The sequence below is a fragment of the Tribolium madens genome, unplaced genomic scaffold, assembly GCF_015345945.1.
Source record: "Tribolium madens isolate multiple individuals breed KSU strain unplaced genomic scaffold, Tmad_KSU_1.1 Scaffold_19;HRSCAF=116;Tcas5.2_LG9, whole genome shotgun sequence".
NCBI lineage: Eukaryota > Metazoa > Arthropoda > Insecta > Coleoptera > Tenebrionidae > Tribolium > Tribolium madens.
The window spans coordinates 8,517,943-8,537,575 of NW_025400983.1; the positions used below are offsets into that span (position 1 = coordinate 8,517,943).

Genomic DNA, 19,633 nt, shown 5'->3' on the forward strand with positions numbered 1-19,633 from the left:
TTTTGGTATAACAATAAAGATTTAATTGTTGCATTTGATTTGTTGAAATTTGACTTGTTTAAATTTGACGTTTGGCTTATTAATTTTGATGCTGAATGTCACTGTCATGTCGCGACTTTCGCTCATTTTTCAACATTCGCAGGACCTTACCGAGGATGTTGCCAAATTGCAAAAGTTGCTTCAGACCACCGAAATCTCCATCGAGTATTTACCGCGAGAAGGGTTCGACCAGATGATACAGGCTTTAGAAGTAAGTAAAGTGCGTCATGATGATGCATCTGTGACCTCAATTTCTCTACTTTTGTCTTGTTTTGGATGTGTTTGCACCGGCCTTGTCCCTTGCGGTGAACTGTTAATTTGATCTTGACCGGCTTTTTGCTGCTTTATCTGAATTATTCAATTGTATGACATCATTCTTTTAATTTTAACAATGATTATGTTTGAATTTTGGCCGGCCGCGTGACCCAACTATTTATATTCGTTACATTAAATCATTTTAAATGTGATCAGACGCCGGCTATTTTCAAAAGGTGAGCTTTTCTTACATGATTTTTTCATGGCGATGACGTGTGTTTACAAACATTTCGCACCAAAGAAGCAGCATTTTATAGGACAAGGAGCAATTCTTTTATTGACTAACTTAGCAGCCTGACTCATTTGTGGTTTCTTTGAAGGATAATAATGACTTACACCTGTTACAAAACTCGTTTATATTATATAAAATCTCATGTCTTCTGTCATTGCAAAATTTATAGTCAATTCTAAAGACAGCCAGACGCAATTTCTATACTTAGCAAAATTAATTAGCGTTTTAATTGGCAAGGGGACGCAAAATCCGATCACTCTTCAAATAGTTTCAATTAACGGCCATCAATCAGGGCGCTAAACTCTAAAAATAACCACATCTTCATAAATAAACAAAAATCCCACTCTTAAACCGCTGTTTGATCATCTCGTCTGCGTTCAGTGGTCAGTTAGATTCGGTCTCGTTGAGTTCCTCCGGTACGTCACTGTTTACATTATGATAATCTCTTTAAAAATAGCTTTTGGTCATCGCATTTTATAGTGATTACTTCACACATTTGCAGGAAATAACGAGCGAGTTGAAGAAACATGCTGCCCAAGCTATAAGTCTCGAAGGCCAAGTCCTCGAGTTAAAATCCGACCACGAGACGCAAGCACTAGCCTTGCATCTTGCAGGAATCAGGACCAGAATTGCAACGTTGTTATCACAAGCGGAACGCGGCAGGATTGCAGTGACGGTGAGTACTAATTTTAACCCTCGAGTTATGTAACTGTGAACTAATTCCAGAATGCGAGAGAGTCGCATGCGAAGAAGCAGGAAGAGTTGGCCAATTACCAATTATTATTGACTGAAATCGAACAGTGGTTGAGGAATACGAAAACAGTTATTGAAGGTGTTGCTGAAGCAGATACTGAAAGTCAGATTGAAACGTCAATAGAGGATCTAAATCGGCTCAGTCAGGAATTGGACGAAAAAGAGAAAAAATTAGAAGATCTGTCACGTGTTTGTGAGGAATTTAAAAAGTATCCCGATTTGAAACAGTTGGCTGAGACTTTAGTCGAACAGTTGAGGACGTTGACGCTTGTCTTTGCCGACCAAAGAATCGTCATTCGGACCAAAATAGAAACATTACGTATTCACCTGGTCGGATTAAAAGAAACGCCTGATTTATCACTTGAGAATACTCTTGATTCGACGTCTATGCCAGTTGAGGAAAGTCCAGTGGTTGGGGTGCATATAGAGACACAAACAGGGCGAAGTCTTGCATCACCACAACAACGTGATTTTACGGTTACGTATAACGAACCAGTGGACGTGCAAATTCAGACACAATTATCCGAAAGTCGGTCAGAAACTGAGCCTAATCCAGTCAAGGAAACTATAACTATTTCTAAAACATTTGCCGATGGTGAAGAGACTATACAAATAGCGACTAAACCAATGGCGGAGTCACAACCGATAGTTGAAGAGCCTGACGATCTCCTCGTTGAGGCCAACTACCGGAAACAGACCCTAAATGAGGGGAAATCAACCGAGTTGAGTATCACTAACGCCAAACCAAATCAACCGTTCGAAACCGTTTTTGTCGAACCTGATGAGACTACAACTGAAGTCATCGTAGATGCCGACGGCACAAAACGAATCATTGTCAAAAAGTTACACAGAACGGTTGTGAGACACCAACAAACCGTTCAACAGAAACAATTGACAAGTACTAGTACTCTCACGGAGAACAACCAACCTGTCAGTCAGTCGTTCTCTCAAGTTATGCTGAAAGAACAACAAAGTAGTACCACTTTGGCTCGTGGTGATGGCAGCCGACAAACTGTCACTAGTAAACAATACGGCGGAAAGATAATTTCGGGCGTTCCTGGTGGTGATGTTGACGTCCAAGAGTTTGAAACCGAACCGGAGACTGAATATCACGTAGTCGAAGCCGACAAACCGTCAGAAGTTGAAATTGAAGGAATCAAACTACATGAGGGTGACGTGACTTTCGTGGATCAAGAAAATAAGTTGGTACCACCGTTTGGTGAAATACACACGTCGAGTTCGAGTGTCCGTGCTGTCGTTCAGCAAGTTACTCGACGAGTGATACGAAAGACTCGTCGAATAATTCGAAGGATTGTCATTGTTGATGGTAAAGAACAAGTGATTGAGGAAGTAGTAGAAGAGCCGGAAGAAGTGGAAGTGACTGAAGAAGGTATTCCGAGGGTTAGTATCAATGTGACCCGAACTGAAGATGGAAAAGTCGTGCAAGAAGAACAGTTTGGTGAACCGATTGTCATTGTCGAAGAACCGGGAAGTGATGTTACTCAGACTGTCACTGTTGCGGAATTTGAAGGGAAACCGGAAGCCGTGACTGACGTGACACAAGAAGCTGAGAGGTATGTCGTAGAACAAACTGCACGCCTGACGCCTGAGACAAGTGCTAGTAAAGATTTCCTAGAGAACGAAAGACTTGCACTTAGTAGTAATGTTGAAGCAGCACCTAGAGTTGACGATGCACCTGGAGACAAGTCTAGTCCGATTGATGCTGTTGTTGTTGAAACAGTAACCGAGAAGATGGCGGAGGAAGTCCCGACGCCTGAAAAATTAGAAATTCTTCCACCTCAGACTGCGATTGTTGACGTTCTTAAGGAAACTGTCTTTGAAAAACCTTTGACGAAACCAGACGAAATGCCACCGGAAGTGACCCAGACTCTTATCCAAACTTCCTCGACGCCTGTAGTTAGTGTTAAGGAAGTTGAAAAAGTGTCAGATCAACCTGAAATTGGGGAATCTTCAACTAGAATAGAAGTGGTCGAAAAAACTATCATACAACCTGAAAAAATGGACGAGAAAACGGTTCAAGAAAAAATTGATTTGAATCCAAAACCAGTTCAAATTAATGGAGATGTTAAACAAAAAGACATTAATACCATCACTCAAGATTTCATCATGTCAGAACAGTTACACGAACCGGAAATTATAGAAGACTCATCTGATTCATCCAAATCTAAAAAGAAGAAGAAGAAATTCCCGAAATCGAAGAAAGTATCGGGTACACCACGTGTCCAAAGTCCACTCGTCCCAACTGACGAACCCGACAGTAAGGAGTCCCAAAATGTTGAAATTGCTTTGTCGTTGAAAGAAGAAACTCCGATTGTGTCCTGTGAAGAAACGTCAGTTCAGCTAATAGAGAAACCTCAAGAAGTTGAAATCGCTTTGTCATTGGAAGAAAAACAACCTGATTCATCGATTGTTTCCCCTCAAGTATCTATGATTATGACAGTTGAAGAAAGTAAAATTAAGGCAAGTCCTGCTGAACTTATTCAGAAGGATATTCATGTGACTCTTCCTGCGGTGTCCCACACGGCCACAGCTGCGATAAAATCCGTCGCTTTGTCTCCAATGGCGCCCCAAAATGAGAAAGAAATCGTCGAACCTGCGATTACACCTAAACACGAGAGTGATCACGTCGAGTCGCCTACACCTAGCGATATAGATCACGGTGGAAGGCGAAGTAAAAAGAAAAAGAAACATAAAGATGAAACTCCGAGTGAAGAAATTGAAGAAAAAGAAATTTCGATTGCGACTTCTGTCGCTGAATCGACTGAAATCCTCGTCCCTGATGATTCTTTACCCTCTGAAGAAACTCCGAAACCGACTGAGGAAGTTTTCGAAGCTGTGATTACCGAATCTGATGAAGGTGATGGTAAAGATACGGGATATGAAGCTGACAAGACGACCGTTGATGAGAGTTTGGCCGATGATGATAATCACGAGTTGAAAAAGAAAAAGAAGAAAAAGAGGAAGCAGAAGATTAAAGTTAAAGAGTCGGAAGAATCCACTATACCAAAATCGGTTGATGAGTCGTCACCGTTTGGTGAATCTGTACAATTTACTGACGATGAACCGGTCAAAGCTGAAATCAGAACTGAAGAACCGAAAAAATCCAAGAAAAAGAAGAAAGGAAAACGTGGCGAGGCTAAAGTTTCTGAAAGCGAGCCTGAAATCGAGTCCGAAGCTATACTTTCCGAACAACCAAAAATTCTCGAAGCACAAAACGAAGAAATCGCTTCACCTAACGATTCCTATCACACTTTATCAACCCAGTCTGATTTGGGCACTGTGAAAATAATTGAAGAAAGTGTCTTGAGACCTACCAGTGAGTCTCCACAAGAAATAACCGAAAAGATTGTCACAACAGTCCCAGTTTTGGAAGCTGTTTTAACACAAGAATCCTTAGCCCAAACATCACCCGAACCAGATACTAAACAAGCCGTTCAAGAATTTATCGAAAGAGAACAAATTTCGGTACAAACATCACCCGAAGTACCAAAAGAAACCGGCGTTATCTCAATACAAACATCCCCAGAACCGATACCTGAAGTTGTGAAACCTGAAATTCAAGAAACTTCCAGTCAAGTCGAAGTTATAACGTCTGAAACAGTAACTCAGACCGAAACTCCCGAAAAAGTCGAAGTCATAACTTCCGAAACTTCGATTCAGACTGCCACACCCGAAAAAATCGAAGAAGAAGCTCAAACAACGTCACTTGAACCTGCTGAAATACCTCGAAGCGAGTCTGCGATGCAAACACATGTGATTGATAGTCATGAAGAGTCTGCACAAACATCTGTAGTTGACGTTATCGAGAGTGGTGTTCAAGCGCAAGCCACTCCTGCAGATCACTCAATTCAGACATCGCCTGAGCCGTCAGCGCCGCCATTTGAAGAAGTTTTTGCTCAAGATTTGGCTAAAGAGACATCAGAGATTGTTACGCAGACTAGTCCGGTTATTATACAAGATATAAACGAATTAACTCCTCCTAGTAGCATATCAGAACAATACGAAGTCCACGTCGAAGCTTCGGTGACGATGCCATCAGAAAGCACTGAGAGTGTGAGCGAAAAACCAGAAATCGAACCCAGCAAAGGGTCAAGTGAGTCGGCTTCCGATGTAGATGTGGAAGTCTTTGTCGACGGTGAACCTGTTCGTAAACCTCCACGAAAACGACGTCATAAGAAAAAAGCTAAAGATGCAACTCCAGGAATCGAGAAAGACCTTTTCGCATCGTTCAAACGACAAGAAGGTGAGGGAACGTTAGATCCTAAAGAGTTATACTCGGAAGTTGCTAAAAAACACTCAAGATCGAGCTCGCCGGTGCAACAAGAAGAAGAAACTGACTCAGCTGTGGTTGTCGGTAAAGTAATAACTGATTTGGATGAGGACAAAGTAAAAAAATTGAAAAACAAGCCGAAAGATGACGAACAAAAAACGTTCAAAATCTCGGTTGAAGTTAATCCTGATGATTTCGAAGTTGTGTCTGAAGATGTCGTGACGAAACGTCCCGGTGATGAAGAATTTGAAGTTACGTCCACTGTGGCGTTTACAAGTGTTGATGATTTTATCGCCAAAGAAAAAGCAGCTGCTGAAGCTTATCAAAAAACACCTCCAAGTCCAGATAAAGGCAAAAAGAAGAAAAAGAAGAAAGGAAAATTGGAAGAAGAGCCTAAACCTACTCAAGTCGAAGAGACTAAACCCAGTGATGAAACAAAAGAAGATAAAAATAAATTCACTGAAGTAATCCCACCTACTTCTGTGACTCCTCCAACACCATCATCCGAAACATTTGTCGAACCTACCCATACTTCCCCAACACAAATAAAAGAAGTTGAATCGCTCCAAACAACTCCTTCTCCTCCAATAATCGAATCGAAACAATTATCCCCGGAAACAAAAGACCGCAAGTCCAAGTCACCCTCCCCCAAAACGAAACGCAAACCCAAACACGTATCTTCCGTTACAATTGAAGAAGTTGAGTCTGCAATTCCTCCACCAGACTTACCCATCTCACCCCCAGCAGATTATCCCCTTTCACCTGATTACACTCCCCCGAAACCTGTATGGCAAAAACGCCAACAAGCTTCGACTTCACTTATCGAAAGCGAAAGACAACGTAGTCCTGTCACGGCTCAAGACCTAGACATCAGGTGGTCTCATACTCAAGCATTGGAACGTGTCAAGAATTTGCAAAACGCCCGGAAGACGACACATTTAAGTGTTGTTCTGTATTTGGCGACTCTTCATGAAGTAGTAACCGAGGAATCGATTGAACAAAGGAATTCGAACGTTCAGGAGAATTTGAAGGCTCTCAAAGAAGCGGTTGAGAAGAGAGATGTTGAAGAGATTCAACAGACGATTATTACCACTGTTGAAACTATAACCACATGGTTAGAAACAATCGAATATCGTATTTATGTTAACCGCCAACAAACCGCCGATGGTCCTTCGAAAGAAAGAGTTCAGGAGTTCAATGATTTGAAGGAGGAGATTGTTAATATTGAAAGCAAAGTCGAGGAGTTACAATCAGTAATGCGTCAAGCTGATGATATTTATAATGAAGATGACCGAAATCGTATGAAGAGTTACATCGATTCGCTCCAACAGCAGGTAAAAGTGATTGAAGAAGTAACCAGTGAAAATGAACAATTAGCAGCCGGTGATTTGAAGAGGTGGGAAGAATTTATTATTGGTGTTAAGGAATTGACGGAATTGATTGGTAATGTCAGGAAAGAAGTTGACAGTATGAAAGAATCAGATGCGGCGCCTCAAACTAAACTAAACGAACTTGACAAGATCGAACACGCCAACAGAAGCAACATGTTGAAAGCAGTCCAATTAATAGCAACAGCCAAAGGTCTAATGCGCGATTTCCCTACTCGTGAAATTCCGAAAGAAGTTTACAGCAATCATGAAAGTACGAAAATGATCGAGCAACAAATAGTGGTCGAGCGAGAGAAAGCCCTTCAATTCTTGTCACTTGCTGATGAGTACGAACAGACTTTGAAAGAATTCGGACAAATAATTGACGTGGCAGAAGCTCTGGTCGAAAGTGCGATTAATGTGAGTAATTTGGAACATCTGGAAGATGCTATGCAGAACCACCGGAAATTCTTTGTCAATTTGAGTCACTGTCGGGCGATTTTGGAATCCTTAGAGGAGAATCTCGATTCCGAGACAAGGATGCATCATTCTGAGCTTCATAGGAATTTGTATGACCGTGCCAAAGTCATTCTGGACCAAGCAACGGGGCGTTTCCAGCAAATGTCGCTGGCTGCGTCCCGATGGACAGTCTTGGAGCAAGGGATGAGGGAAGAAATGAGGTGGTTGCAAGTGGCCCAACAAAGAGTTCCAGATTTGACCGATGTCACATCTTCGGATTATGACAGATATATCGACTTGTATCAGGCTCTGTCTTTGGATATAGCGCACCACCAAGCTAGAATAGTCCATTTGAATGGTGTTGCTCAGAAATTACAAGAACTAGTCGTTTGTTCGGGTCTAGAAGAGGCTTATATTGAATCATTGGAAATCATTTTGAAGTTACAAGATGACGTTCAAGGGAATTTGAAACGGTTACTAGCGTTCCGCGACATGTGGACCAGTTACAACATGTTGAGTGACAAAGTCGACTATTGGTTGAGAGACGCCGAACAGCAACTCCAAGAGTTGGAATTACCGACAGGTCCTCGAGGACATATGAGACAATTTTGGGAGTTGAAAGCCCAACACGAAGTGTATAATTGCACCCGACAGGAAGCTACGAATAACCTGGAAAAGGCGTTAGAAGTCGTACCGATTTCTGATGAGATGATCCAGAGGAAGTTCCATACGGAAATGCAAGATCAGTGGAATAGAATGTCAAAACGTATAAATGAGTTACAAGACCAAATTATTGGAAGTATTTCAGCACCCGATGTTCCCATTAACGAAAAATTGCTACTCTTGGAGCAAGAACTAAACGACTTGAAGACTGACGTTGACAATCTTCGGGGTATCATCAAAACAGAAGAAGAACTCAATTTGTACATCGAGAGGCTTCAAGTAATGTCAACGCGACTAGAAACAATCCAGAATGAGTTGGGCCGACTCGGTTTGTTATCAGCAACTGAATCTGATAAAGTCGGTTCGCTTCTTGGCCTATCCAAACGTTTAGAATTGTTGATTTCCGAAGAACTGGAAGGTGGGGTTTTGCTTAAAGAACGCCTTCAAAACATTCAAAAGGGCATAGCAAGGGTCCGTCGCAAACACTCTTCTTTGAACGAAACACTGGACCAGTGCGAAAAAAGCGAAAAACTTGGAAGCGAGGCGGTGGAGAAGGCCGTCAATGAATGCTACGAAGTAGGTGAGGAGCTCGTTACGCTATGGCAAGACTTGATGGGTCTCCGCCAACTCCTTCATACTCTCCCAATGCGTCTCCGGGTGACCGTTTCTCCTGTCAAGATCGAAAGGGACATTTCACAGCTACAAGACGACCACACCGTTCTCGAGAAGCGTTGTGGCCAACTTTTGGCGCTGTTGAGGAATCGCTTGGCTCTGTGGCAGCGGTTCGAGCACCAGCTCGAGTTGGTGCAGCAGAGCGTCCAAGAGGCCGATTTCATGATGGAACTACTGACGGTGCAGGGAACCGTCGATTACGAGAGATTGAGGAAAGCGACGGAGCGACTCGAGGTGAGTAGTGCGCTGATATTCGCAGAGGTTTTAGTTTGTCGGTTAGCGCGATGCGTGATTGTTGTTAATTGGTCGATGGTGGTTTTGAGGGTTTTATCGTGTCGGATTTACGAATGATGTAATTTTAAAAGTGATAAGGATTGTGGTTTCGCGGAAAATTGGATCGAGTGAGTTTTTAGCAATTTTTTTAGTTTTGTGTGGACTTTGGCTTGTGATAAGACAACAAGTTTAATTGAATTTGATAATGGATAAAGGTTTTCATCGTCGACCAGTTGATAAAAATTAACGCGATGTATTTGGTGGACGGCTATTTATGTATTTAGTACGGTTATAAAGCGGAAACGACAATGCTCTGTGTGCTTAATATTTAATTTTTATTTATCATAATGAATGGAGGAATACAAACAGAGTTAATGTCATTGTTATTATTATACTGGAATTTATAATAGGTACTTTGCGAAGTTTTTAAGTTCAACGTGCAGTTTTTTGAAAAATACACTTAATTCTAATCATGTACAGTTGGAGACAAAATACTTTGGTCGTCACTTTTCTGACAGTTTAATGTAATTCAAGCTTTAACGTTAAAATGAATGACAATTTCAAATTAATGATAGCTATTAGATTTTCCTATCAAAAATATGTATGTACAACGTGTCAACTATGATTGAAAGTAGCTAAAAATAAGGTTAACTGTCCTAAAGAATGCTTTACAATTTAATGTCACTCAAGTCACATTGACGACCAAAGTATCTTACTCCAACTGTACATACATATTTTTAAATATCAATAATGTTTTTTTTTTCTATTTCGGTGTCACAATGAGCATTTTGTGTAACTGAAATTGCATAAAATGGAATTTTGTGAAACTGTTTTTGACTTCATTTTATACAATCACTGGCCAGAGACTGTCGTTTTTAAGTGAGAAATTATTGTAGTTTAACGTATTTCACCGAAACTAATATGATTTAAGCTATTTTCGAGCTATTTGGGTACCGCATACGTCAAATGTAAAAAAATTCATATGTCAAATATAATAAATTCAATTTAAAAAGCGCTCAATAGAAAAAATAGTGTAAAAAACGATTGTTAATTTTTTTTCATTGTGATACTCGTGCATTTGTAACACTCGCCACTGCGTGGCTCGTTTCATAAACTACTCGTATCACAATGAGAGTGTTTGTAAAACTTGTTTTTTAATATACTATTATGTTATTATTATCAAAAATATAATTCTATCTCAAACAATTTATCGAATTATTTATCAATTAAATTCACAAATAAGTTTAATTAACTCTGTTTTTGATGCTTTATTCTACTTTCTACATATTCTGTACATTGTAATTAATTAATTATCTTATTTAATAATTATGTATTACTCGAAATTTGGTCAAATAAATAATTTGAAGACTAATATATCATCTTAAAATTTATATATTATTTTCACTGGTTTAAATTTCTCACATAAAACATAAATAACCTATGAAACAGCAAAAAACTCAGAAACAAAATATGCAAAATATACAAAAACTTGTGTTTACTTCCGGTGAAATCAGCAGTAGGTATCTATTTGCTTCAAGTAAATATTTCTACATTGTAGCGATTGATATATTACTAAAACTATCCTCAATAATATTTTTTTTTTGTAAATTAAACCTGGAGAAAGATGAAGGAAATGTTAATAACTCACAGTGTATTTTCAGAATATTTAAAATTTATCGAGAAAATAGCTGTTTCAGAATCTGTTCTACCGGCATAAATATTATTAACTAATGTATATTATAAACTAATTATTTTAGTTTACATGAGTATAAAGATGATGTTCAAATATAAAAATGTTGTAATAATTCAGAAAAACTTTATCTATTTTTAGTTCATGAAATTATAAAATGTAAACTTTTAAAATGGTTTTATTACATTTGTATAATCGAATTTAAATTTCTAATATGTCGGATTATTACAAAATAAAGGAACTGATAACCGAGCGTCCCTTTAATCTTGGTAATAGTGATGCTGTAGAACTTTTCAAAATTTGTTTTTTTCATTTTGTCTATGTTTTTGTAGAGAAAACTCTGAGTAAATTGTTTATTGTATGTAACTCCCTGCATTTATTTAATTTTAATTGATTATTATTTATTATTCTAGCACAAAAAGGGTAATAAAAAAGGGGTCAATGTTTGTGCCCCCTATTGTTACATACGTAACATAATTTGTTTTAAGATTCTCATTAGATTTTCAAAATAGGCATTAAATTATTTGTGCACTCAGTTGCATAGTAGTGGCATTAACTCTGTCCTATCCAAGCAACTTAAAATTAGAATGACGCATAACTGTGGAATGTTTTTACCTCAATTCCACTATTTTCGCTCTCCCCAATCAAAATATTTATTTACCTAATTAACCCAACTTGTGTTATCTTATCAGCCCATTATTGAGTTCGTGTAAACAAATCATACATCTTGAAGGAAATGCAAATAGCGGCTTTTTGTAGTTTGAAACTTTAAAATAATCCATTTGTAGAGCGTCTCCGTGGACTTGGTGTCACGCGAGACCCTCGTATCGGAGCTGAAAGCGGCCGCTAAGCCGCTTGCCGACAGCTGCACCCCGGAGGTCTCTGCTCGCGTGGAAGCCGCCGTCGAAGAGGCCGTCACCGCCTATTCCACCACTTGCACAAACTTGAAAGACCTCTGCACCAAGTATCAGCACGCATCCGAGCTATGGAAGCGGTACCGTGAGGCCAGCGATCTGGTGAGTGAATGGGTGGACAACCACATGGAGTCGGTCGGAGATTTGGAACCAGAAGAGGCCATCAAAGCGGTTAAGGTATGCTTATCTGCGAGTATTTTTAAACCCTCGTGGGGTCTCTCCCCTCATTCGTAGTGTATCGCTCGACGCAGCCTCTTCGTTCTTACAACGATCGATTTCTTCCGACCAAGTATTTTTAAAATTTAGTGCAAAATTTATAAATAGAGCGCGGGCGGTCGTCCAATAGTAGTTTGTTAGAGTGTGTGTGTGCGGTGGGTTAAGAAAGGAAAAGTTTGACGGGTTTTATTGACATTTTAACGGTTTTTTGGCGTTTTGCAAAGGATAAATGTGTACGCCGGAAGAACTAAAGGTGAGGGATTCGCACCCTAAGTCACCCTAACACTGTTTTGTAAGAAAATTACGCGCAAACGCGTGGTTCATTCAAGTTCTTTTGTGCTATTTTTACGACGCTTTTTATCAACTTCCTACTTGAAATGTGAATGACTTGTGTTGATTGATTTTTAAGTTTTACTCAAGTTTTCGAAATTCGGATTGTTGAAATTCTATTTGTTTACGTCTAGAGCGTGCCAAAAATAGGACACGATTTTTATGAATCGTTGCAGAGATAACACTGTTTCAAAGTTTTAACACAAATATTAGAATTATGACAAGGAAAATGTCATAACATTAATTATGAAGGTTTTTACGGCGGCAATAGAATATTTTATGTGGGAACTTATATTATAAGAAATTAATCATGCTTTTTGTTATCAAAAAAAGATTTATGTTTTCGAGGTCAGAAAAATATGTATATAATTAGTGTATGAAATAAATTAATGCTCTTATCAGCAAACATTTTTGCTAAATGAAATCATATTCGTTTTAAAATTTTAAAAAGTATATTCTAGAAATTGACAAATTTGAAATAACCAAAAACATTTTTAAACTTTGTAATTTAAGCATACAAAAACCCTGATGTGTAAAAAATGTGAAATTATTATTGTTAATTTTGTGAACATTCTAGCCTTGTTCATCATAAATTAGAAATCAATAAAATTTCAAAAATGTTAAAGTTTGTGTTTTGTACAATTTTCATTGTTACATTATGTTTAATTCAGAAGTTTTTACTACTTCAGATGTTACTAGGAGGTTTAAATTGACAAATACCTATTTTTTTATGTATAGGAAAATATAAACTTATATTTGTTCGAAAAAATGTAAGGTCAAAATATGATCTTAGTGGAATCTGATTACAAAAACAAGACATTGAAATATTCTTTCAGTTAATTTGTCTTTAATATCGCCTATTTTGTACATAATGTATTTTTAAAGTAATTTTCAATTTTTGAGTTAACCATTTTTTATAAAATTAAAATTATAATCATTGGGACTGGCGAATGATATATGTTGTCTTAATTTCGAAGTTTTGCTTACTCCTCGAAAAACAAAAGAAAGTATTTTGTCTTAATTTTTGTACATATTTTGAAAAAAAATAATTGAAATAAAAAAAATACAAATAGTTTTCTTTTTTCAATTATTAATGTCTTTTAAAAAGTTAATCATGTTAATCACTGCAAATTTAATTAGTTTCAGTAATAATCCAAACATTTTTGTTTATTGTAGAACATAAATTTAAGAATTTTGTGGTAATAATTTTGAAGCAGTAAGTTTGAAAAATCAAACGTCAGCAACTCTACGTAAAAGCATCTCTCGCAATCAACTTTAGACCACAAAATCTAATACCTCCGCCTCGAATATCTGCATAAATGCAATTGTTATTTTAATTGCGCACGCAAACATTTTTCTTTCAAAACTTTCCCGCAAACGTTTCGGAATTTATAATCGTAGTTTTATTAAACCATGGTGGTGGAGAGAAAAAAAAAAACGTTTCCTCGATTCCGGTGCAACGCGAACTCAAATATTTAAGAAATCAGCTTTCGGGAACTTAATTTCCTCTTGTACCGACTTGATACCCAATCATTATGAATGGAAAGTGATTAGAAATCGCGTGCGAGTGTTAAATTATTACGACTGTGTTTCGATTTAATTGAAATCGCGTTTCTGGTCAAGGTTAATGGGTCGAAATACGATTTTCCAGGTCTGCGAGGAAACTTTATCAGCACATACGGAACGTCTCGCCGAACTTAAACAACTCGTTTCGGGGATAGCGGCCGCTGTAGGATTGGACGCTAGTGCTTTATTGGGAGGCGAAGTCGAAGCTTTAGGTAAACGGTTGGAGGATGTCAGGGAATCACTCACAGCACTCGCGGACGTTGCTGAAGCTAGAGCTGTTACAAAAGAAGAAACCAATAATGAGATTAATGGTACTAGAACCTACCTAGACAGTGTACAAAGATGCGTGGATAGTATTCAGCAAAGTCCCGATACGGACAGTGAAGAGAAATTGGTCACTTTGAGAGAACATTTGTTAGCTTTGGGTAAAGCCGAAGGACAGATTCAGAAAATTAAAGATAAGACGTTGGAAATGACAGAATCGACGAAAACTGAGACTTCGGTTATTGAAATTTTGGAGTTGTGGCAACAGGTGTTCAGAGAAACCTTCCAGCAGTACCACAGGTTGAGTACCAGATTAATCAAAAATGAAGATGGAGCTGCTGCTCTGAAATTATGGCAGGAATATTTATTAAACGTTCAGCAGTTCCTCCAAGGGAGCATTCCCGGTGATTATCATAGTCTTTCCGAGCACCAACATCTATGTCAAGTCCATCAAAATCTCCTAACGACTCAACAGAACGTCCTTAGGCCTTTGGATAAGGAATCTCAGCTTGGTAGTGGTTTAGTTGAGAGTAGTGTGATGGAACAGTTCAATTCTTTAACCAATTTGCACAACGAAACGCTTGCACGAATCATGGACCGGCATAAAGAGGTCCAGACAAGGCTAAACGCTTGGGACGACTATAAACAAGACCAAAACAAACTCTTAAGTTGGCTCAAAAACATTGAAAAAGATCGCGAGAAGATGCAACTTAAGTATATACATATTAGGAGAATCCCGAAGTTGCTATCAAAAATCGAAAACCTTCTCAGTAAGATACCCGAAGGTGACAAACAAGCTGACAATTTACAAAGACAACAAAACTTGTTACTTCAATTCTGCGACGATGCTCTTGCCACTTCCATCCGCATGGAACACGCCGCCATCAAACAAAGAATCTCAAACCTGCAAGCAGGCCTCGAAACCTGGCACCAATTCCTCGAACGCATCGCTCTCCTCCTCAAAACCTACGAAGAGAACGTCCAAAAAGTTCAAACTTTGTACGACGAAATCCAGGATATCGTAACTGAGTCAGCGTCACAACTCCCAAGCTCTCACTCAGCCGTCAGTTATAAATTAGAAACGCTTCAAAGAGCCCGTCTCAGACTAAACAATGCGACTAAAGACCTGGAACAGCTTGGATTGGCTCAAGAACAACTCAAGGAGTGTCTCAGTCCTAGTGATATCAAGACTATCAATCAACGTATGTGGATTTTGTGGCACCAACAGGGCGATCTTGACCACCAATTGGCAGTTTTGTGTCACCAATTTGAGGAGAAATTGGGGTTGAGGTCGATGTTTGAGGCACGTCAAGCCCGGTTTTTGGCTTGGGCTGACGAAATCGAGCGTCGACTTGACGACGGTTCAGTTGTGTCGATCAAAGATCCCCAGGAGATGCTTAGGAAGCTGGAAACAGAGCTCCAGGCTGAAATGTCGCTTAAAGAACGTGAATATAATTGGTTAGTAAGCACAGGCCGTGATTTAGTTGCCAATTGCAGCGATGAATACAGTGATGTGACCGCAAAACAAATCCTTCAAGCCAAAACTGACTACGTGCTTGAACGGTGGGAAAGACTAGAGAATATCGGTAAAAGTCGAAGGAACAAAATCCACGATATGATGCAAACAATGTCACAACTAGAACAGAGAATCGCGGAAATACGGGCATGGCTGACGCAGATTGAGGCGCAATTGGCAAAACCACTAGTGTTTGAAGCGTCCACCAAAGATGTGATTGAACGCAAGTTGCAAGAACACGACAAGTTGAAAAAATCGATTGAGAATGAGAGCGGCAACATCGGAGAGGTTTTGAATTTATGTGAGTTGTTATTGAGCGATGCGGACGTCTGGAAGGCCCATTTCACCACCGAAAATATAACCGCAGCGATACAAAATTTGGAAAAGAGGTGGAAAGCGGTGTGTGGCCAATCGGCCGAAAGAAAACGCAAAATTAACTTTATTTGGAAGTTGCTCCAGGAGGTATTGAGGATTAGTAATGAACAAGAGAGTTGGTTGGGCGAAAAAGAACAAAAAATAAAGGATCTGGATAAACCGGTCAAAAAACTGAATCGGGAGGAAATCCAAGAGTTGATTTATTTGGTCGAAAATCAAGTGAAAGAAATCGAATCTAAAGTCCCCACGTTTGAGATTCTTGAACAAACCTATTCGAAATTAGCTACTGTTGGTGGTGTAGAACCAGAGAATATTCAAGAATTGACATCGAAAGCACGTGTTGTTATAATACGTTGGAAGAATCTTTTACCACGTGCTCAAAGCTTGTTACAGAGATTGCAAAATGAAATTGTACTTTTTAAAGATTTCTCTTTGGCTCATCAAGATGCCGTTATTGGATTGACGGAAGTTGATGCCCGACTGACCGAATTGGAACACTTGACTGGACAAAAAGTACCACCTAATGAGCGTTTAGAGACTTTGGAAAGTCTGGAGAATCAAATGGTTGCCCACAATTCGATTCTAGAGTCGGCTGATAAGCTAGGTCTTGAAATAATGAAGAAAGTCAAAAAAGGTGAGGTTGGCAAGTACCAAGAGATGATTGATGAGTACCAAAACCTCTGGAAGGACATTCAGAAGAGGATTGGTAATCTTAGAACTGAATTGAAGACAGAAGTAAAGAAGCAAAGAAAAGAAATTGACGAAGGTGTCCAAGTCGAGACACTTAAATTCGAACAAGATACAGCTGTCCAGGTTAACACACTTCCACCTTTGCAACGTATGACATCAATCAGTGCAAAAGACGCCTATTTGATGGAGTTGACAAGTGCCATCGGTGAATGTAAGGGTAATATTGAGACTCTCGAAGAGGTACTCGCTAAGGAAATTCCTCAGCAAGGTTCCGCTGAATTACCAACAAGTGCAAAACGTATCGCCCGAATTTCGGCGACTTGTCAATCAAACATTGAACTGGTGAAACACCTCCACGACTTACTTATCAATGAATGTGACGCAACAGAAGAAGAGGCACTAGCCGAAGAAGTATTTTATCTAATCCGACGTTTCGAAACACTTCTAGTGACAGCCAAGGAGAAAGAACAGAAAATCAAAGAGTTGAGGTGAGATTTGTCTATCGTATTATCTTGTTATTAACACAACTAACTTGGTGTTTGTTCTTCTTTTAACTCTACTAGGTCTACAATTTCTGACGCTTATAATCTATCATGCAATCAGTAAGTTTGTCAAGTCTGACGTGGGCCAATTTTTACTGTTTTTTTTTCTCGTGTTTAGTGAAGCGGGCCGGTTGTTGTGTCCGTTGTGTACGAAACGGAATTGGGCACAATTGGATAACGACTTGTGGAGGCTTGAAAAATGGTTACAAGTGGCCGAAGGCACGCAGAAGACCCAACATTCCCCTCCGTCCAACATCGAGCAATTGGAAGATGTGATTCAGGACCATCGCGAGTTCCTCTTGGACTTGGACAGTCACAAGAGTATCGTGAGGTCGTTGAATATCGTCGGTACACACCTCGCGGATCATACTGAAGACACCGAAAGAGCCAACCAATTGCGGTCGCGGCTCAATACCGATAACAAGAGGTGGGAGTTGGTGTGCCAGAATGCTGCTAGTTGGGAAACACTCCTCCAAAGAGCTTTGATGGAGGTAAGTCGTTTGGGATTATTTGGGTGTGTTTGATGAAATTTCTTGCAGAATCAACAATTCCACACAATTATCACCGAGTTGTGTACATGGTTGGAGAAGACGGAACAGAGGATCCGTCTGTCGGAGCCCGTGGACTTGACTGCTGAACGCGATGAGATCGAGCGGAAGTACCAGACGTTCCGGGAGTTGCGGGCCGAGTTGGAACGGTGCGAGCCGCGAGTTATGAGTCTGCAAGAAGCCGCCAATCAGCTGCTGAGGCACGAAGGGGCCCCCGAGGGCTCAAGTCTGACCTGTACGAGACTGACGGAGTTGCGATTGAAGTTGCAGAGTTTGATTAGATTGACGGGAGTTTATATTTTGAAGTTGGGCGCTGTTTTGGGCCGAGATCCGAACGAAATATCTGTTGTCGCTTCATCTAGTGTAAGCGCACCTCTACACACACTCAACTATGACGTAAGTTTAACAAATCGTTGCGTTATTTTGTAATAAAAAAGTAGAAATGTCTAGTCGATTTTTTCTGTACTAGTGTTTAGTGTTTTAATTTTGTAAATATATTTTTGTTGGTAAAAAAGTGTCGTTTGTTAGGGTCAAGGCCCAAAATTAGTTGTAGCGATTTTGATGTTTTGCGTTGAGTAGCACTGTTAGGATAAGATTTGTCAAGGCACTGTTTCACATTTCATTTGCCTGTTTTGGACAGCTTCTGGACCATCCGAGCCAGGACCATCCATCTACCTCTGCACTCGACGATTCTGCTCACAAGTAAATATTTTTTTTTTCTTTAAATATTGAGTCAGATTTGCTTTTGCACTTATTTTTGTTTGAGGTTTGTGAGTTGTGTGCTGATTTCGGATTGTTACTTTTCAGTGGTGGTTCTTCGGATGATTTGCAAATTAACACTTCAGTGCTTCGAAGAGGTTGTCGTTTCTTAGGTAGAGTGGTGCGAGCTTCTTTACCGATTCAAGCCTTAATGCTGCTCATGTTGGGAGCGGCGTCTCTAGTCCCTTATTCAGAAGACGATTATTCATGTTCGCTAGTCAACAGTATTGCCAACAGTCTTACTCCAACGTTACGATACAATGATGGACCGCCTCCTATATAAATGTCATAATACTCCTGGTTTTGTTAACTCTTAGTCTCGTTAAATTCATTCCAATTTAAGTAATTTTAGTTTTGTACGATTTGTTTTTTGTAAATAATACATACATGCGACTTAAGTATATTTACTACTGGCAGCCAGAAATTACGACGGGTCATCAAATGGCCAAATCTCTTATGGAAAATCATATAAATGTAGTGTAGTTTTTATATTCATTACGCAAGAGAAGAATCACTTTATCTGTATATTGGGGAAGACGCACAGGCGTTGATATATTATATATTTTATATCGTTGTTTTATAAATTTTATGTGATGGTTGTGTAAGAAATTAAACATTGGGTACCAAAGGAGTGGAACACTTTGGTTCTCAACACGTTTTAATTTTTTTCTGTGATGTTATCTCGATTCGCCAAATTGTCAACAAAACGTGAACTCTACTCTCCAAGTTTACGTTTTTCAGCAATTTGACTCTCCAAAATTGCCCGTAAAATAAATTTCTCCCGATTTATTTTACACTTGACGATATCGAGATGAGCAAATTTCATAATGCCTTAAAGTTTTTTTATTATTATTTTTAATGTTGCTTTCATGCGTTATTTTGTTCTATTGGTCATGGTGCTATCAACTTTATTTTAACATGTAGTTGATCAATCAAAAATTCCATTGCTTTGACTATTGCTTCGGATGTAAAATGTGTTTAGGAAACGTCTAAACAAAAATAGGATTGTTTCTCCGCTATTATTTAATATTGATTAGTATTTTATTTGGCAACTTACTATATTACGAATAAACGCTGTTTTCATTTATAAAAATATATCATTTCAAAAATATCCTGCCTTTTTATCACCTCACACCACTGACAGTCCCTTCGTCAAATT

The 19,633-nt window shown here is 39.1% G+C and overlaps 1 protein-coding gene across 1 annotated transcript in view; it reads left to right on the forward strand.

The window, feature by feature from the left end:
- LOC123015577 (nesprin-1-like) overlaps positions 1-19,585 on the forward strand; it is a 63,385-nt gene extending 43,800 nt beyond the window's left edge. Inside the window, exons 22-31 of the mRNA XM_044415377.1 lie at positions 143-250; positions 1,089-1,262; positions 1,313-9,025; positions 11,543-11,845; positions 13,866-17,113; positions 17,189-17,227; positions 17,286-17,658; positions 17,707-18,111; positions 18,356-18,417; positions 18,523-19,585. Coding sequence (XP_044271312.1) covers positions 143-250; positions 1,089-1,262; positions 1,313-9,025; positions 11,543-11,845; positions 13,866-17,113; positions 17,189-17,227; positions 17,286-17,658; positions 17,707-18,111; positions 18,356-18,417; positions 18,523-18,757 — 12,660 coding nt within the window. The 3' untranslated portion in view covers positions 18,758-19,585. The remainder of the gene's footprint in view (positions 1-142; positions 251-1,088; positions 1,263-1,312; positions 9,026-11,542; positions 11,846-13,865; positions 17,114-17,188; positions 17,228-17,285; positions 17,659-17,706; positions 18,112-18,355; positions 18,418-18,522) is intronic.
- Positions 19,586-19,633: the final 48 nt, after the last annotated feature.